Below are 19,338 nucleotides of genomic sequence, written 5' to 3'. Positions count from 1 at the left end.
GAATCTTGCCCTGGAGGCAGTTCAGCAAAGTATTCCCTAACTGGCACAGGCACAAAGTAATACAATCCGATTTTAATCCTAACCTCAACCCTAACCACACTGCTAATCCTTCCCTTAAATTAAGACCATAAATCAACATTATTTTCCACATCCAATTCTGACTTTGCAGCTGACATATCTAGAGGAAATCGCACAGTTCTGCCTCCAGGTCAAGATTCATGACAAACGTCAACATGAGACAGGGAGAAGCAATGTAAAAATCAATAACGAAATTGTTTTCACAATTAACATGCTTTTTCTTGTTTCAAATATGTTTTATTATGAAAAGTACAATATATCCATGTATACTTGTACAACTATGGAGCGTGTGTCCACATATAATTGTACAATTTGTTTTTCCAACATAAAAGACAAGAAATGATCACATTGGTATTTTAACAGTGTTATTGTAAGAGTTTAAATGTTTAAACAGAGGATACATCTAAAACAGTATAAAACAAGTGCAGTATGTTGTGAGAATGTTACTTTAACGTCGACTCATAACGTCACACTATAACTTCATGGGAGTCTTGTGGAAAGACTGCATGTTGTTTTGGGTGGATTGAGTGACGTCTTCATCAACATTTTGCAGAATATTCCGGTAATATTTTCACCTTTTGTCGGCTGCAGACATTCATAAGGAGTTCCAGTAGTTTATTTGCCATTTGCAGGTATTAAAAGTAATACATACATTGTAATTCCTTGTTGGATCTCTCTCACATACAGGACAGTACATACCAGTGGAGGCTGCTGAGGGGAGGACGGCTCATAATAATGTCTGGAACAGAGTGAATGAAATGGAACACATGGAAACCACGTGTTTGATACCATTCCACTTATTCCACTCCAGCCATTACAAACCTGTCCTCCCTAAATAAGGTCCCACCAACCTCCTGTGGTACAAACACAAACAGTAAAATATATCATAAAAAATGCAAAGTGGTAAAAGATCAGAAAATATTACAAGCCTGACATGTGTGAGTGTCCAGTGTGTGTTTGTCCATTGTGTTTGTCCATTGTGTGTGTGTGTGTCAGTGTTTATGTGTGTCAGTGTGTGTGTTTGTGTGTGTGTATCCAGTGTGTGTGTGTGTGTGTGTGTGTGTGTGTGTGTGTGTGTATCCAGTGTGTTGGTGTGTGTGTATCCAGTGTGTCAAGTGTGTGTGTGTCAAGCGTGTGTGTGTCCAGTGTGTGTGTGTCAGTGTGTGTGTGTCGGTGTGTGTCTGTGTGTGTCCAGTGAGTGTGTGTGTCCAGTGTGTGTGTGTTTCCTGTGTGTGTGTGTGTGTGTGTGTGTGTGTGTCTTGTGTGTCCAGTATGTGTCATTCCATTGTTTGTGTGTATGTGTGTTTGTCCAGTTTGAGTGGGTGGCCAGCGTGTGTCTGTGTCCAGTGTGTGTGTGTGTTTCAGTGTGCGTGTGTGTGTGTGTGTGTCCAGTGTGTGTGTGTGTGTGTGTGTCCAGTGTGTGTGTGTGTGTATGTCCAGAGTGTGTGTTTGTTCAGTGTGTGTGTGTGTGTGTGTGTCCAGTGTGTGTGTGTGTGTGTGTGTGTGTGTGTGTGTGTGTGTGTGTGTGTGTGTGTGTGTGTTCAGTGTGTGTCTGTGTTGAGTGTGTGTGTGTGTCCAGTGTGTGTGTGTGTGTGTGTGTGTGTGTGTGTGTGTGTGTGTGTGTGTGTGTGTGTTCAGTGTGTGTCTGTGTTGAGTGTGTGTCTGTGTGTTGAGTGTGTGTGTGTTCAGTGTGTGTGTCCAGTTTGTGTCCAGTGTGAGTCCAGTTTGTGTCCAGTGTGTGTGTGTGTGTGTGTGTGTTTGTGTGTGTCCAGTGTGTGTGTGTGTGTGTGTGTGTCCAGTTTGTGTCCAGTGTGTGTGTGTGTGTGTGTGTCCAGTGTGTGTGTGTGTGTGTGTGTGTGTGTGTTTGTGTGTGTTTGTGTGTGTGTTATTTCAGGGACACTGAAGAGCCAACATCATAAACCCTAAATCCTGGATAGAGGGGCTCAGTGAATGTGGAGGTGAATGTGATCAGGTGGGTCAGTGTGTCAGAGGAGGCTCTATAGAAGGACAGAGTGCCGGCTGGCCAGTCCAGATACACTCCTACTCTGTGGGGGCTGGAGGAGGGGACGTCTATGGTAGTGAGATTATTATTGTGCCTGGCAGAGTATCTGTTGTCAGAGCAGATCAGACTCCAGGACTTGTCATTACATCCAAGACAACAGTCATCACCCCATCCTCTCCTGCTGATTCCTTTATATGTCACTCCTATATCAGCCCCCATTCTCCCACTCCACTCTACCTCCCAGTAACAACGCCCAGTCAGACCCTCTCTACACAGCACCTGTCCGCGGTCCTCAAATCTCTCTGGGTGATCAGGATACGGCTGCTCCTCTCTCCTCCATGTCACCTTTCTGTTCTCCTCAGACAGAGAGAGGTGTCTGTTTACTGTGTTTAGGTCCAGTGTGAGATCACAGACATCTGATGGATGAAACCAGACACAATATTAGAAATCATCATCATTCACATTAGAATGTTAACTCACTTTTCACTAATTCATTTAATGTAGATGTTTCTAGGTATCAAAAGGAGAAGTTAAGGTAACTTGAGACTTGTTGAATGATCATATGTTATACTGTATGGTAATATAATACACACTTATTCACATTAATTACACACACACACACACACACACACACACACACACACACACACACACACACACACACACACACACTGTCATATCAACTCTTTGTAAACGTTGGTGTCCCTGATTTCTGCTTCTGTAGAACTACAGCTGATGTTTAATATGACCAAGTCAGTAATGATGGTGGTCTTTGACTTAACTTGAATTAAGACTTATTCTTAGTCATATTCTTCACAGCAGTCAACACTCACATTTTCTAAGTCCAGGTTTCATTCTGTTCTCTCCACTATTTTCCACACTGTAGCGATAAGCAGAAAAACAGACAGTCATTGAGGGATACACCTGAACTCTCTCACACACACACACACACACACACACACACACACACACACACACACACACACACACACACACACACACACACACACACACACACACACACACACGCATATAACTTTGTCCAAGTGGTGGTCAGAATGTTTGTATTACCTAGCCTGAAAAGTCAATCATGTCTGATATGAACATTGACATAAACCCTCTACATACTTGAGTTTCTCCAGTCTGCAGTGTGGATCCTCCAGTCCAGCAGAGAGCAGTCTGACTCCTGAGTCTCCTGGGTGATTGTAGCTCAGGTCCAGCTCTCTCAGGTGTGAGGGGTTTGACCTCAGAGCTGAGACCAGAGAAGCACAGCCTTCCTCTGTGACTAGACAGCCTGACAGCCTGCAAAGAGTCAAATCATATTAAAACCACACTGCTATTCTTTGGTGGTGAAAATAGTGGCAGTATATTTCTTCAACATATTCAGATACATCAGTGTCCTGAAACCTGCCATATCTATTCAGAAATGAATGTATCATTTTTAGAAATGACAAATTATCAAATTATTGTTTGTAGAGAGAAAAATGTATAGTACAAATATTTTAGCTTTGGCAGCAGCTAATGGGGATCCAATTAATACAAATACAAAAACTTGTTGACCAACTACAGGAATACTGACCTCAGAGTCTCCAGTTTACAGTGTGGATCCTCCAGTCCAGCAGAGAGCAACTTCACTCCTGAATCCTTCAGGTCATTGTTACTCAGGTCCAGCTCTCTCAGGTGTGAGGGGTTTGACCTCAGAGCTGAGACCAGAGAAGCACAGCCTTCCTCTGTGACTAGACAGCCTGACAGCCTGCAAAGAGTCAAATCATTTTAAAACCACACTGATATTCTTTGTGATGAAAATAGTGGCAGTATATTTTTTCATCATATTCAGATACATCAGTGTCCTGAAACCTGCCACATCTATTTATAAATTAATGTATCTTTATTTTAAATTATCATATTACTTGTAGAGAGAAATATGTACAGTATGAATATTTGAGTAGACTGACCAGACCAGTTTAAAAGCAGTATCAGTCAAAAGACAGACAGTGAGGTATCAGATTTAGATTGTATTGAGTATACAGTCCACACCATATCTATTTTGACAGTGAAGATAACATTTTAAATGTGGCTCTAAACTCCAACATTTTGAATTTCAGATCAAATGTTTCATATGAGGTGACAGTATATAATGTCACCTTTTATTTGAGGGTATTTTAATACATATCTGTTTCACCATTTAGAAAAATGAAAGCACTTTATGTATCTAGTCCTCCTATTTGAAGAAGTCATAAGTATTCTGACCAGTTCATTTATAGTGTATTAAAGTAGTCAAAAGTTTAGTGTTTGGTTGTAAACTCATTGGTTGCATTTGCAGTTTGTTTTGGTTGTGTTTTGGGTTGTGTTTTGGGTTGTGTTATGGGTTGTGTTTTGGGTTGTGTTATGGGTTGTGTTTTGCCCAATATTAAAATAGTGGATGGTGTAACGTCTGCTTGCAACTCTCAAAGACGTAGATCTGAATCACCTGAATTCTGATCACCTGTTCACACACCTGTATGTCATTATAACCATTTAGTTCAGTTCTTTGCACCCCCATCATTGTGATGTAATGTTTGATTTGTGACACAAGGCTATGCGGAGCGCTGAGTTTCCTTTAATTTACTCCTCCCGTGTATGATGTTTTTGCCTGCCTCCCTAACGACACCTTTTGCCTATTCCCTGCCTGTACCTTAGCCCATTGGATTTCCTGTTATCAACCTATTCCCTGCCTGTACCTTAGCCCATTGGATTTCCTGTTATCAACCTATTCCCTGCCTGTAACTTAGCCCATTGGATTTCCTGTTATCAACCTATTCCCTGCCTGTACCTTAGCCCATTGGATTTCCTGTTATCAACCTATTCCCTGCCTGTACCTTAGCCTATTGGATTTCCTGTTATCAACCTATTCCCTGCCTGTACCTTAGCCTATAGGATTTCCTGTTATCAACCTATTCCCTGCCTGTACCTTAGCCCATTGGATTTCCTGTTATCAACCTGTTCCCTGCCTGTACCTTAGCCCATTGGATTTCCTGTTATCAACCTATTCCCTGCCTGTACCTTAGCCCATTGGATTTCCTGTTATCAACCTATTCCCTGCCTGTACCTTAGCCCATTGGATTTCCTGTTATCAACCTATTCCCTGCCTGTACCTTAGCCCATGGGATTTCCTGTTATCAACCTATTCCCTGCCTGTACCTTAGCCCATTGGATTTCCTGTTATCAACCTATTCCCTGCCTGTACCTTAGCCCATTGGATTTCCTGTTATCAACCTATTCCCTGCCTGTAACTTAGCCCATTGGATTTCCTGTTATCAACCTATTCCCTGCCTGTACCTTAGCCCATTGGATTTCCTGTTATCAACCTATTCCCTGCCTGTACCTTAGCCCATTGGATTTCCTGTTATCAACCTATTCCCTGCCTGTACCTTAGCCTATAGGGTTTCCTGTTATCAACCTATACCCTGCCTGTACCTTAGCCCATTGGATTTCCTGTTATCAACCTATTCCCTGCCTGTACCTTAGCCTATAGGATTTCCTGTTATCAACCTATTGCCTGATCTCCCGGACCACGGCCTTTTCCCTGCCTGTTGCCTTTTTGGACCCTTTTTGATCTTCTGCCTGCCCCTGGACCTGTGGTCCTTTACAATAAACACCTGCTGAGCCCTGGACCTGTGGTCCTTTACAATAAACATCATTAATGATTCATTCATGATTATTCATAATCATGGTAGCATCCACATGAATGTAGAAGTGTTCTGAAACATCTTCTATTCTTACTGACAATACAAGTGAAGTGACTCCAAAATGACAGGACATTATTTACCATTCAGTTTCTATTAGGAAAAACATCATCCAAAACACAACCAAGACAAACTGCAAATGAATTCAACAAGTTAGTAGAATCACAAGCTTGATGTAATCACTGCAGGCATGGAACATGGGACCAAATACTAAACTTATGACAACTTTAATACAATATAAGTGAATTTGTCCGAATATGTACAACTTTTTCAAATGGGAGAACTAAATACATAAAGTGCTTTCCTTTCTTAACAGTAACACAGCTATGTATGAAAATACCCTCAAATAAAAGGTGACATTCTGTACTGTCACCTAATATGAAACATTCTATCTCAAATCCAAAATGCTGGAGCATAGCACCACATTTAAAACTATAAGCTTCACTGTCCAAACACATATGGTGTGGACTATGTGTTTCTGGTAAACACATGTGGATCTGGTGAACAGTTATCACTTGTTGACCAACTACAGGAATACTGACCTCAGTGTCTCCAGTTTACAGTTGGGATTCCCCAGTCCAGCAGAGAGCAGCTTCACTCCTGAATCCTTCAGGTCATTGTTACTCAGGTCCAGCTCTCTCAGGTGTGAGGGGTTTGACTTCAGAGCTGAGACCAGAGAAGCACAGCCTTTCTTTGTGACTCCACAGCCTGACAGCCTGCAACGAGATCATCATGACTTCACAAACACACTGTTAATTTAACACCAGTAGTGTAGAAGGACAACGGTAGATGCATGTGGTTCATATTCCCAAACAACATATAGATTCATCTTCCATCAATGCATTTATTCAATATGTTTTTCAATATACATATTATAATACATATTTTTCTCTAAACATAATATTTCTTCCTGATGAATACTTCTTATATGTTATTTTATTTACTCACAGAACAGCTCTGGAGGCTTTGACCACTGGCAGCAGCCTCAGAAGAGTTTCCTCTGATCTGGAGAATTTCTTCAGGTCAAACACATCCAGCTCCTTTTCTGAAGTCAGCAACACAAAGACCAGAGCTGACCACTGTGCAGGTGACAGGTTGGGTTCTGAGAGACTTCCTGAGCTCAGGTAGCTTTGGATCTCCTCCACTAGAGAATGGTCATTCAGTTCATTCAGACAGTGGAACAGATTGATGCTCCTCTCTGGAGAGAGATTCTCCCTGATCTTCTCCTTGATGTACTTGACTGTTTCTTCATTGCTCTGTGAGCTGCTTCTTGTCTTTGTCAGTAGACCTCGTAAGTGCTTCTGATTGGACTCCAGTGAGAGTCCCAGAAGGAAGCGGAGGAACAGGTCCAGGTTTCCAATCTCACTTTGTAAGGCTTTGTCCACAGCACTCTTGTAGACAGTAACTTCAGACTTATCTCTGTACAGCAAAGAAAATATACTGTACTTTATTTGCTGTTTGTCCATGAGATTCTCATTGTTGTTGATGAATGAGAGGAACACATACACAGCAGCCAGAAACTCCTGAATGCTCAGATGAACAAAGCAGTACACCTTGTCTTGGTACAGAACACATTCCTCTTTAAAGATCTGTGTGCACAATCCTGAGTACACTGAGGCTTCATTGACATCAATGCCGGCCTCTTTCAGGTCTTCTTCATAGAAAATCAGATTGCCCTTCACTAGCTGTTGAAAAGCCAGTTTTCCCAGTGACAGAATGCTCTCGTTATTCCAGTGTGGACCTGTCTCTTCTTTCCCAAGATACTTTTCATTCTTCTGTTTGGTATAAAACTCCACAAGGTGTGTGTACATCTCAGTCAGAGTCTTGGGCATCATTTCTGTCTTATGTTTCAGCATGTGTTCGAGGACTGTTGCAGAAATCCAACAGAAGACTGGAATGTGGCACATGATGTGGAGGCTCCTTGATGTCTTTATGTGTGAGATGATTCTGCTGGCCAGGTCCTCATCACTGAATCTCTTTCTGAAGTACTCCTCCTTCTGTGGGTCATTGAACCCTCGTACCTCTGTCACCTGGTCAACACACCCTGAAGGGATCTTATTGGCTGCTGCAGGTCGGGTAGTTATCCAGAGGAGAGCAGAGGGAAGCAGATTTCCCTCGATGAGATTTGTCAGCAGAACATCCACTGAGGTTGACTCTGTGACGTCACAACAGATCTTGTTCTTCTGGAAGTCTAGGGGCAGTCGGCACTCATCCAGACCATCAAAGATGAACACAACTTTGTACTTGTCGTAGTTGGAGATTCTTGATTGTTTGATTTCCATTGAGAAGTGATAGAGAAGTTCAATCAAAGTGTGTTTGTCCCCTTTCATCAAATTCAGCTCCCGAAAAGGGAATGAAAACACAAATTGAACATCCTGATTTGCTTTTCCTTCAGCCCAGTCCAGAATAAACTTCTGCACAGAGACTGTTTTTCCAATGCCAGCGACTCCCTTTGTCAGCACAGTTCTGATACGTTTGTCTTGTCCAGTTAAGGGTTTGAAGATGTCGTTACATTTGACTGCAGTCTCTGGTCTTGCTTGTTTCCTGGTTGTTGTCTCAATCTGTCTCAGCTCATGTTCATTATTGACCTCTCCTGTTCCTCCCTCTGTGATGTAGAGCTCTGTGTAGATCTTATTGAGAAGTGTTGGGTTTCCTTGTTTAGCGATCCCCTCAAATACACATTGAAACTTCTTCTTTAGATTAGATTTGAGTTCACGTTGGCAAATCACAGCAGGATCATCTGAATCTAGAAATAACACAGAGGATATTAATATTACGTCTGTTTTAATGCCTACAGTATTGTAGGACTGTTATAAAGTTTAAATTATAATCATTTATTCTCTTAACTGACTGTATAAATGTTAAATGTTTTCATAATGCATTACAGACTGGTGTGACTGATTATATTATTATTGGTATTATTGATGGTATTATTAATGTTGTCTCTCTCTGTCTCTCTAAATGAATCACCACAACACATCCCTTCTGCTACTTGATGAGGTCACTAGGTGTTGTGTTAAGGTTGCTACAATATCATTGAGTTACACAGCTACTTTAGCTGTACTTTAGCTACAGCTTTTAACCTGTTAGGGCTAGGGGGCAGTATTGACACGGCTGGATAAAAAACATACCCGATTTAATCTGGTTACCACTCCTACCCAGTAACTAGAATATGCATATACTTATTACATATGGATAGAAAACACCCTAAATTTTCTAAAACTGTTTGAATGGTGTCTGTGAGTATAACAGAACTCAAATGGCAGGTCAAAACCTGAGAGATTCCTTTACAGGAAGTGGCCTGTCTGACCATTTCTTGAACTTCTTTTCCATCTCTATCATTTACTAAGGATCTCTGCTCTAACGTGACACTTCCCACGTCGTCCATAGGCGCTCAGAGCCCGGGAAAAAACAGAATGTCGTCATTCCAGCCCCAGGCTGAAACACATTATCGCCTTTCTCAAGTGGCCGATCAAGGGACACTGGGCTTAGGCGCGTGACCCGACCGCCCCCGCCTTTGGGATTTTTTCCTCTGTTTGCCGAAAAGGAGATTCCCTGTCGGAATATTATCGCTTTTCTACGAGAAAAATGTCGTAAAAATTGATTTTAAACAGCGGTTGACATGCTTCGAAGTACGGTAATGGAATATTTAGAATTTAATTGTCACGAATTGCGCCATGCGCGCGACACTTCTTTACTATTTCGGATAGTGTCTGGAACGCACGAACAAAACGCCGCTATTCGGATATAACGATGGATTATTTTGGACCAAACCAACATTTGTTATTGAAGTAGCAGTCCTGGGTGTGCATTCTGACGAAGACAACAAAAGGTAATCAAACTTTTATAATAGTAAATATGATTATGGTGAGTGCTAAACTTGCCGGGTGTCTAAATAGCGAGCCCGTGATGCCTGGGCTATGTACTTAGAATATTGCAAAATGTGCTTTCACCAAAAAGCTATTTTAAAATCGGACATATCGAGTGCATAGAGGAGGTCTGTATCTATAATTCTTAAAATAATTGTTATGCTTTTTGTGAACGTTTATCATGAGTAATTTAGTAAAATGTTAGCGAATTCCCCGGAAGTTTGCGGGGGGTATGCTAGTTCTGAACGTCACATGCTAATGTAAAAAGCTGTTTTTTGATATAAATATGAACTTGATTGAACAAAACATGCATGTATTGTATAACATAATGTCCTAGGGTTGTCATCTGATGAAGATCATCAAAGGTGAGTGCTGCATTTAGCTGTCTTCTGGGTTTTGGTGACATTATATGCTGGCTTGAAAAATGGGTGTCTGATTATTTCTGGCTTGGTACTCTGCTGACATAATCTAATGTTTTGCTTTCGTTGTAAAGCCTTTTTGAAATCGGACAGTGTGGTTAGATTAACGAGAGTCTTGTCTTTAAATAGCTGTAAAATAGTCATATGTTTGAGAAATTGAAGTAATAGGATTTTTAACGTTTTGAAAATCGCGCCACAGGCTGCCAGTGGCTGTTACGTAGGTGGGACGCAAGCGTCCCACCTAGCCCATAGAGGTTAAACGTTATAAAACATCATTCAACATGAGGCAGACAGATCTTACATTTCTCCAGTGTGTCAGCAAGCTCCTTCTGGTTCATTTTCCTCAGGACGTGCAGTGTGATCTTGAGAGCCCCCTCTCTGGCACTGCTCTCCTGCTTCTCATCTTCAGCATCCACCACTTCCTTATCCTGCTTCGGAATCTCAAAGCCTTCTGGGAGTTCAGGACTAAGAATCCTCTTGAACATTTTCAGCTCGTTCTTCACAAATGTCATAATTTTCTCTTCAAGCAACTAAAATAAATCAAGTAAATAAGTTAAGCAAGAGAAGAAATGCTTTCTCATTAACACATTCATGAATAATTGACAGATCAACTTTACTTGAGGAAAACAAAAACAAATGTACATAACAGGATCACATACACTGAATATGGAGTCCAGGTCTGTTTGATGACTCTGGGAAGACTGACCACTGAGAATCTCTGACTCTGATCTCTCCTGTTGGTTTCTGTGGACAAAACATGAGATTACAGTACACACACACACACACACACACACACACACACACACACACACACACACACACACACACACACACACACACACACACACACACACACACACACAGGGAGGGAATATTGTGTTTGTTTAATTAATATTGTTTTAGGACTATGAAAATGGACAAAAGTATTAGCCTATGGATTATGAAAACAACAAAAAGAAATGTGAAAATGTGAGAGGAGAAATGACTAGAGACAGTGTTGTTTAACTCACAGACCATGACCCATGAGTTCTTCTTACCTTTGTTCAGTAGAAAAGTCTCCCTCTCTAAACACTATAGGTGTACCCATAGACCGGTCACTCTTCATGGACACACAGCTGGGGACAGGGGAGGCTGGTCTCTCCTGCTTGATTGGGCTTCAACACAACAGAGACAAACATTACATCTCTCATCTACTCTGATCTCAGATGGGAAACATAAGAAGAGTTCCAAAACGCTACATATCACTTTACAGAAATGAGCTTTTATTGTTTAAAGAAATTATGTATTAATTATTACATCTCTCACAGACAAGGATTTGTTTAAAATCTATCACTTGATGGTTTCATTTCAGAGAGACAAAAATCATGTTTTTTTATGCAAAATGTTATATATCTCCCTCACTCTCAAATGTGACCGACCGGCTCAATATTGTTATCATAAAATTGTTATCTCACCTCTTAGCTTTGGTGTCATGTCCCCCAGAGAGATGCATTTTGGAGGCAGGGCCCCCCTCCTCTCTCTCCCCAGAGAGACTCATTTTAGAGCACTGACCCCTGTAAACAGAGATCCAGCATGTTGGTTGTGGTTAACACAGAGACAACTAAACAGAGATCCAGCATGTTGGTTGTGGTTAACACAGTGACAACTAAACAGAGATCCAGCGTGTTGGTTGTGGTTAACACAGTGACAACTAAACAGAGATCCAACATGTTGGTTGTGGTTAACACAGTGACAACTAAACAGAGATCCAGCATGTTGGTTGTGGTTAACACAGTGACAACTAAACAGAGATCCAACATGTTGGTTGTGGTTAACACAGTGACAACTAAACAGAGATCCAGCATGTTGGTTGTGGTTAACACAGTGACAACTAAACAGAGATCCAGCATGTTGGTTGTGGTTAACACAGTGACAACTAAACAGAGATCCAGCATGTTGGTTGTGGTTAACACAGTAACAACTAAACAGAGATCCAGCATGTTGGTTGTGGTTAACACAGTGACAACTAAACAGAGATCCAGCATGTTGGTTGTGGTTAACACAGTGACAACTAAACAGAGATCCAGCATGTTGGTTGTGGTTAACACAGTGACAACTAAACAGAGATCCAGCATGTTGGTTGTGGTTAACACAGTAACAACTAAACAGAGATCCAGCATGTTGGTTGTGGTTAACACAGTGACTAATTCTTGAATGTCAATTGTTCTCATTCATTTATTATCTCTTTGAGAAATATATTTTTAACAACTTTCTCTTTTACTTCACTACATTCATGAAGAAAATGATGTACTTTTTATTCCTTACATTTTCCCTGACACCCAAAAGTACTCGTTACATGTTGAATGCTTAGCAGGACAGAAAACGGTCCAATTTGAACACTTATCAAGAGAACATCCCTACTGCCTCTGATCTGGAGGACTCACTAAACAGAGCACATCCCTGGTCATCCCTACTGCCTCTGATCTGGAGGACTCACTAAACAGAGAACATCCCTGGTCATCCCTACTGCCTCTGATCTGGAGGACTCACTAAACAGAGAACATCCCTGGTCATCCCTACTGCCTCTGATCTGGAGGACTCACTAAACAGAGAACATCCCTGGTCATTACTACTGCCTCTGATCTGGAGGACTCACTAAACAGAGAACATCCCTGGTCATCCCTTCTGCCTCTGATCTGGAGGACTCACTAAACAGAGAACATCCCTGGTCATCCCTACTGCCTCTGATCTGGAGGACTCACTAAACAGAGAACATCCCTGGTCATTACTACTGCCTCTGATCTGGAGGACTCACTAAACAGAGAACGTCCCTGGTCATCCCTACTGCCTCTGATCTGGAGGACTCACTAAACAGAGAACATCCCTGGTCATCCCCTGCCTCTGATCTGACAGACTCACTAAACACAAATGCTTCATTTTTAAATGACGTCTGAGTGTTGGAGTGTGACCCTGGTTATCCGTAAATTAAAATAACAAGAAAATTGTGCCGTCTGGTTTGCTTAATAAAAGGAATTTTAAATTATCACTACTTTACTTTTACTTTTGATGCTTAAGTATATTTTAGCAATTACATTTACTTTTGATACTTAATTATATTTGAAACCAAATACTTTGACTTTTACTGAAGAAGTATTTTACTGGGTGACTTTCACTTTTAATTGAGTCATTTTCTATTAAGGTATCTTTACTTTTACTCCAGTATGAGAATTGAGTACTTTTTCCACCACTGTTCTAATATTCTAGAGACATATGAGCCACAGTGTCAACAGACATTTTGTAACTGCGCAGGCTACAAAGTTACTTTCAGTTTCATATAAGGAAATAAAGTAACGGTCACTGGGTGAATTCGTTTTGCATTGCCCGGCTCCCCGGGTGCGCAGAGTTTACGCATTTTAGACCATTCTATTGTTCCTTAAAATAAAACTCCACTCACCTGTAGCACCGGGCCATGCAAAACGAACTTCCCACTGTCGCAAGGCACTGAGACACAGAGTTCTAAACCCAGAAGCGTTTCTTCAAGACGTCTCTCTTACATTATTTTAGATAAACATATCATTTACTCGTAACCAAGTTTAGCTGTGTTTTTTCCTCCAGAATGTGAATTACTGTAGGACTATAATAATTGTTAACAGGCCTACAAACCCAAAAGGTTTTAATTTGAGAATGTTCATTTGTATGCCTCAAATATTAAACTGTCTTGAAATATTTAATGATTAGTTGAATCAGGTGTGTAAGTGCTGGTAAGAACAAAAGGATTGATAAACCCTGAGATAAACATAAAACCATATAATGTAAAAGCTCCTCCACCATCTTTACCAGACGTTTTACTGATAACATGTAGACCTACTGATTAGTTTCCACTTTGAAAACTGCTGTCTGTCAGCAACTCAGCTCAAGTAGCAGTTCTACTAACTAGTAATATATCATTCCTAGTATTCATTCTCTTACTCTGTCCATTAGAATAGATTATTGTTCAGAAATACTTACTTTATTTTTCAATAATCTCCATATAGTGTCTTCTGCTCTGTCGTCTCAAAATGGATCCTGAACAAAAGAACAACTTTACTTTCGGTTTCAATCAGCCGTCTCCCCACCCTGAAAATAAAGTGTTTTATTGGTATCATCCACTAGATGGCAGTAAACACCTGCTGAACCTAGACTTTACAACAATGTGTTCTGTTTTATACAGGCAGTGTCCCAGAGGAGGAGTGCTGATCTAGGATCAGGTCCCCCTCTCCATGTAATCTGATTCATTATGATCTAGGATCAGGTCCCTCCTCTCCATTTAATCTGATTCATTATGATCTAGGATTGGGTCCCCCCTCTCCATGTAATCTGATTCATTATGATCTAGGATCAGGTCCCCCCTCTCCATGTAATCTGATTCATTATGATATAGGATCAGGTCCCCCCTCTCCATGTAATCTGATTCATTATGATCTAGGATCAGGTCCCCCCCTCTCCATGTAATCTGATTCATTATAATCTAGGATCAGCTCCCCCCTCTCCATGTAATCTGATTATGATCTGGGATCAGGTCCCTCCTCTCCGTGTAATCTGATGCATTATGATCTAGGATCAGGTCCCCCTCTCCATGTAATCTGATTCATTATGATATAGGATCAGGTCCCCCCTCTCCATGTAATCTGATTAATTATGATCTAGGATCAGGTCCTTCCTCTCCATGTAATCTGATTCATTATGATCTAGGATCAGGTCCCCCCTATCCATGTAATCTGATTCATTATGATATAGGATCAGGTCCCCCCTCTCCATGTAATCTGATTCATTATGATCTAGGATCAGGTCCCCCCCCTCTCCATGTAATCTGATTCATTATAATCTAGGATCAGGTCCCCCCTCTCCATGTAATCTGATTCATTATGATCTAGCATCAGGTCCCTCCTCTCCTTGTAATCTGATTCATTATGATCTAGGATCAGCTCCCCCCTCTCCATGTAATCTGATTATGATCTGGGATCAGGTCCCTCCTCTCCGTGTAATCTGATGCATTATGATCTAGGATCAGGTCCCCCTCTCCATGTAATCTGATTCATTATGATATAGGATCAGGTCCCCCCTCTCCATGTAATCTGATTAATTATGATCTAGGATCAGGTCCTTCCTCTCCATGTAATCTGATTCATTATGATCTAGGATCAGGTCCCCCTCTCCATGTAATCTGATTCATTATGATATAGGATCAGGTCCCCCCTCTCCATGTAATCTGATTAATTATGATCTAGAATCAGGTCCCCCCTCTCCATGTAATCAGATTCATTATGATATAGGATCAGGTCAATCCTCTCCATGTAATCTGATTCATTATGATCTAAAAGGCTAAACTGATCCTAGATCAGATCTCCTACTCTTTATGAATACTGTCACAGGTGACTCCTCGAGATGATTTATAAGTTATATTCTTTAAGAATCAATTAGTATCATTCATTGAACTGCTTTGCCATGAACAGATCTGTGAGGTGTTAACTTAAAGGTTGTATATAGACTTTATGGTCATTTTAATGGGGTTGAACAATAGATGGACCCCACACAGAACTTCCAGCAATGCCACATCTTCAGTAACCAAGTATTCCAGACACTCTCTTCATATGAACCAGTTGTTATTAAATGAAGGTTTGTGGACAGAAAACCTGTGTCTACGGTAGGATTCTAGTCTAATCTGGGCTGGTTCCTCTGTTCCTAGATATTCAGGAACAGTCGGAGGTGGAGGGGGCTGTGGAGACATTATCCTGACAGCGCTTGTGGAAGGGTGGAACCAAACCCAACCATAACCCTAACCCAGTTAAACTATTAAGAGGGGAAGAGGGGTTACTCCCCAACACTCCAATGTACTTAACTTATGGATTACTTTTACACTTACAGTAGCAGAACCTTCTGGAGAAGCGCCTGATGTTTATCCCGACACCCTGCTGAGGTAGATCACATGGAGCTCAGGAGGGATCTTCATACGTATCACAGGAAATTAAAACTACTTGATCATTTTAATTGTGATACTGATAATCAAACCGTTTATTAGTTCATCCCACTGGGAACCCACGCTGCAGTTAGTGTCTCATATGATGCAGACCTTCATTCAAAAGTACTCCACATCTTTTAGTACATTTAGGTTTTATGTGGCAGGGACAGATAATCAGACAAAACAGGAACGTAAAGCATTAAAGTCCTTAAGTAAGAATTCTAACGTAGTTTTAAAACCAGCGGATAAAGGATCAAAGATTGTTATGTTGGATTAAACCCAGTACCTCATAGAGGCTAAAAGACAATTGAGTCAAAACATTCTAGACCACTGACTCATTCACTGCAGCAGGAGACCCAGAGACAAATTAGGCAGATTATAGGGGAACTCTATGAGAACAACTACATTACTGACAAACAAATGTTTTACTTATATGGACCAGATACCCCATGCTCTAGACAATTTTATTTGTTGCCTAAAATCCATAAAACTCCTGAGACTTGGACAATCCCCTCTGAGGTTTTATGCGGTAGGCGGATTGTATCTGATTGTGGCTCTGAATCATATAGAATAGCTGAGGACTTAGATCATTTTATAAATCCTGTCATGGAAACATCCAAGCTTCATCAAAAACACTTATGAATTTGTGAGAAAACTGAAAGAAATTTGTGTGCCTCATGAAACTGTTTTTCTCAATAAATATTGACATGTTTGTACACCAACATTGACACCAACTTGGGTCTTAGAGCAATTTAAAAATAAAATCATAGATATCTGGACATAGATAGAACTGATGAGGCATTATTACAATTACTAGAACTCAGCCTAACAAGAAATTACTTTGAATTCAAATCTAATTGTTTTCTTCAAATGCATGGTACAGCTATGGGGAAGAAGTTCACCCCGTCATATGCCAATATTTGTATGGCTGAATGGGAAAAATTAGTCTTCCAAAAATGCATAAATCTTACACCCTTGTATCTACGGTATTTCGAATTTATGGAATTTGTGCAGATTTTGAGTACACATCATCCGTCAATCACGATTAAACATAATGTTCAGCCGGAACAAATATAATTTTTGGACACTGAGGTATTTTCTGTAGAAGGTAGTGATAACATGAAGCAATTAGCAACAAAGGTTTATTTCAAACCTACGGACACTCATGCCCTCTTACACAAAACATGTTTTCGTCCAAAACACACATACAGAGGCTTGATAAAGTCACAGCTTATCAGATTTCACAGGATTTGTACACAGGAAAACATGTGAAGGAGGATATAGGAATAATTTAAGGCTCTTAGGCCCAGAGGTTATTTCAAATGTTTCCTCTGCACCATAAGAACAGAGGTGAGCACTATGTTTGGAACTGAACCTATACATGAGGGGACCAGTAATGAGGGAAGTGTTATCCCATTGGTCACCACATATTCACAGTCTTCTATGAAGTTTAACTCTGTAGTGAAGGGTCCTTTCCAGCAGAGGAGGTGGAGGTTCTCCCACAATTCAGAGTAATATCAGCATACCAGTGATATACACATTTGAAAGATATGCTGGTACACTCTGGATTTAGGGATAAGGCAGTGTGGAGTGGATTACATTTTAGACAAGTAAAATATATTCATAACAAATTGTCAGGTTTAGGGGCTCCAGTATGGGAGGTTTTTCAACTGAAGACCAACATTGTATATTGTATTGAATGTCTACAATGTAGATAGGTGTATACTGGAGAAACCAGGAACTCATTGGAAGCCAGACCCAAACACCTATATAATTTAAGTAAAGAGTCTGTCTAAACCCCAAACACCTATATCATATAAGTAGAGTCTGTCAAAACCCCACTATACACCCACTAACACCTATATCATATAAGTAAAGAGTCTGTCAAAACCCCAAACACCTATATCATATAAGTAAAGAGTCTGTCTAAACCCCACTATACAACCCACTAACACCTATATCATATAAGTAAAGAGTCTGTCAAAACCCCAAACACCTATATCATATAAGTAAAGAGTCTGTCTAAACCCCACTATACACCCACTAACACCTATATCATATAAGTAAAGAGTCTGTCTAAACCCCAAACACCTATATCATATAAGTAAAGAGTCTGTCTAAACCCCAAACACCTATATCATATAAGTAAAGAGTCTGTCTAAACCCCAAACACCTATATCATATAAGTAGAGTCTGTCTAAACCCCAAACACCTATATCATATAAGTAAAGAGTCCTGTCTAAACCCCAAACACCTATATCATATAAGTAGAGTCTGTCAAAACCCCAAACACCTATATCATATAAGTAAAGAGTCTGTCAAAACCCCAAACACCTATATCATATAAGTCAACAGTCTGTCTAAACCCCACTATACACCCACTAACACCTATATCATATAAGTAAAGAGTCTGTCAAAACCCCACTATACACCCACTAACACCTATATCATATAAGTAGAGTCTGTCTAAACCCCAAACACCTATATCATATAAGTAAAGAGTCTGTCAAAACCCCAAACACCTATATCATATAAGTAGAGTCTGTCAAAACCCCAAACACCTATATCATATAAGTAGAGTCTGTCAAACCCCAAACACCTATATCATATAAGTAGAGTCTGTCAAACCCCAAACACCTATATCATATAAGTAGAGTCTGTCAAACCCCAAACACCTATATCATATAAGTAGAGTCTGTCAAAACCCCAAACACCTATATCATATAAGTAGAGTCTGTCAAACCCCAAACACCTATATCATATAAGTAGAGTCTGTCAAAACCCCAAACACCTATATCATATAAGTAGAGTCTGTCTAAACCCCAAACACCTATATCATATAAGTAAAGAGTCTGTCTAAACCCCAAACACCTATATCATATAAGTAAAGAGTCTAGCAAAACCCCACTATACACCCACTAACACCTATATCATATAAATAAAGAGTCTAGTCATAAACCCCAAACACCTATATCATATAAATAAAGAGTCTGTCTAAACCCCACTATACACCCACTAACACCTATATCATATAAGTAAAGAGTCTGTCAAAACCCCACTATAGATCTCATCCAGTAGCTCAGCTAAGAATAGCAGGGTTGGAATCTAACCAAGGGTGGTCGTTAACACACAGACAGACTAAGGAGCGATTTTGGATGCATAAATTGGGTGCTATTGATCCCACAGAGCAGATATTGAGAGCAGATATATATAGAGAGAGCAGAGATAGATAGAGAGCAGATATATATAGAGAGAGAGCAGAGAGAGA

The 19,338-nt window shown here is 40.4% G+C and overlaps 1 protein-coding gene across 1 annotated transcript; it reads right to left on the bottom strand.

Moving 5' to 3' along the window:
• Positions 1-293: 293 nt before the first annotated feature.
• On the bottom strand, positions 294-3,850 carry LOC145866102 (stonustoxin subunit beta-like). The gene is made up of 4 exons (XM_082970968.1): positions 3,660-3,850; positions 3,209-3,382; positions 2,914-2,960; positions 294-2,496 (listed from the first exon to the last, which is right to left on the bottom strand). Exons 3-4 carry the CDS (start codon positions 2,933-2,935, stop codon positions 1,964-1,966), a joined length of 555 nt encoding a protein of 184 aa, XP_082827094.1. The 5' UTR covers positions 2,936-2,960; positions 3,209-3,382; positions 3,660-3,850; the 3' UTR covers positions 294-1,963.
• Positions 3,851-19,338: the final 15,488 nt, after the last annotated feature.

The sequence above is a fragment of the Salmo salar genome, unplaced genomic scaffold (assembly GCF_965601325.2).
Source record: "Salmo salar unplaced genomic scaffold, fSalSal1 ptg000129l, whole genome shotgun sequence".
Taxonomy (NCBI): Eukaryota; Metazoa; Chordata; class Actinopteri; order Salmoniformes; family Salmonidae; genus Salmo; species Salmo salar.
This window is presented reverse-complemented; position numbering and strand designations above follow the sequence as displayed.

Excerpts from the sequence above, each read along its gene's own strand:
- LOC145866102 (XM_082970968.1), bottom strand. The coding sequence starts at position 2,935 with ATGAAACCTGGACTTAGAAAAT. Across the intron at positions 2,497-2,913 it reads GAAACCTGGACTTAGAAAAT|ATGTCTGTGATCTCACACTG; the intron begins GTGAGTGTTGAC and ends TTCATCCATCAG.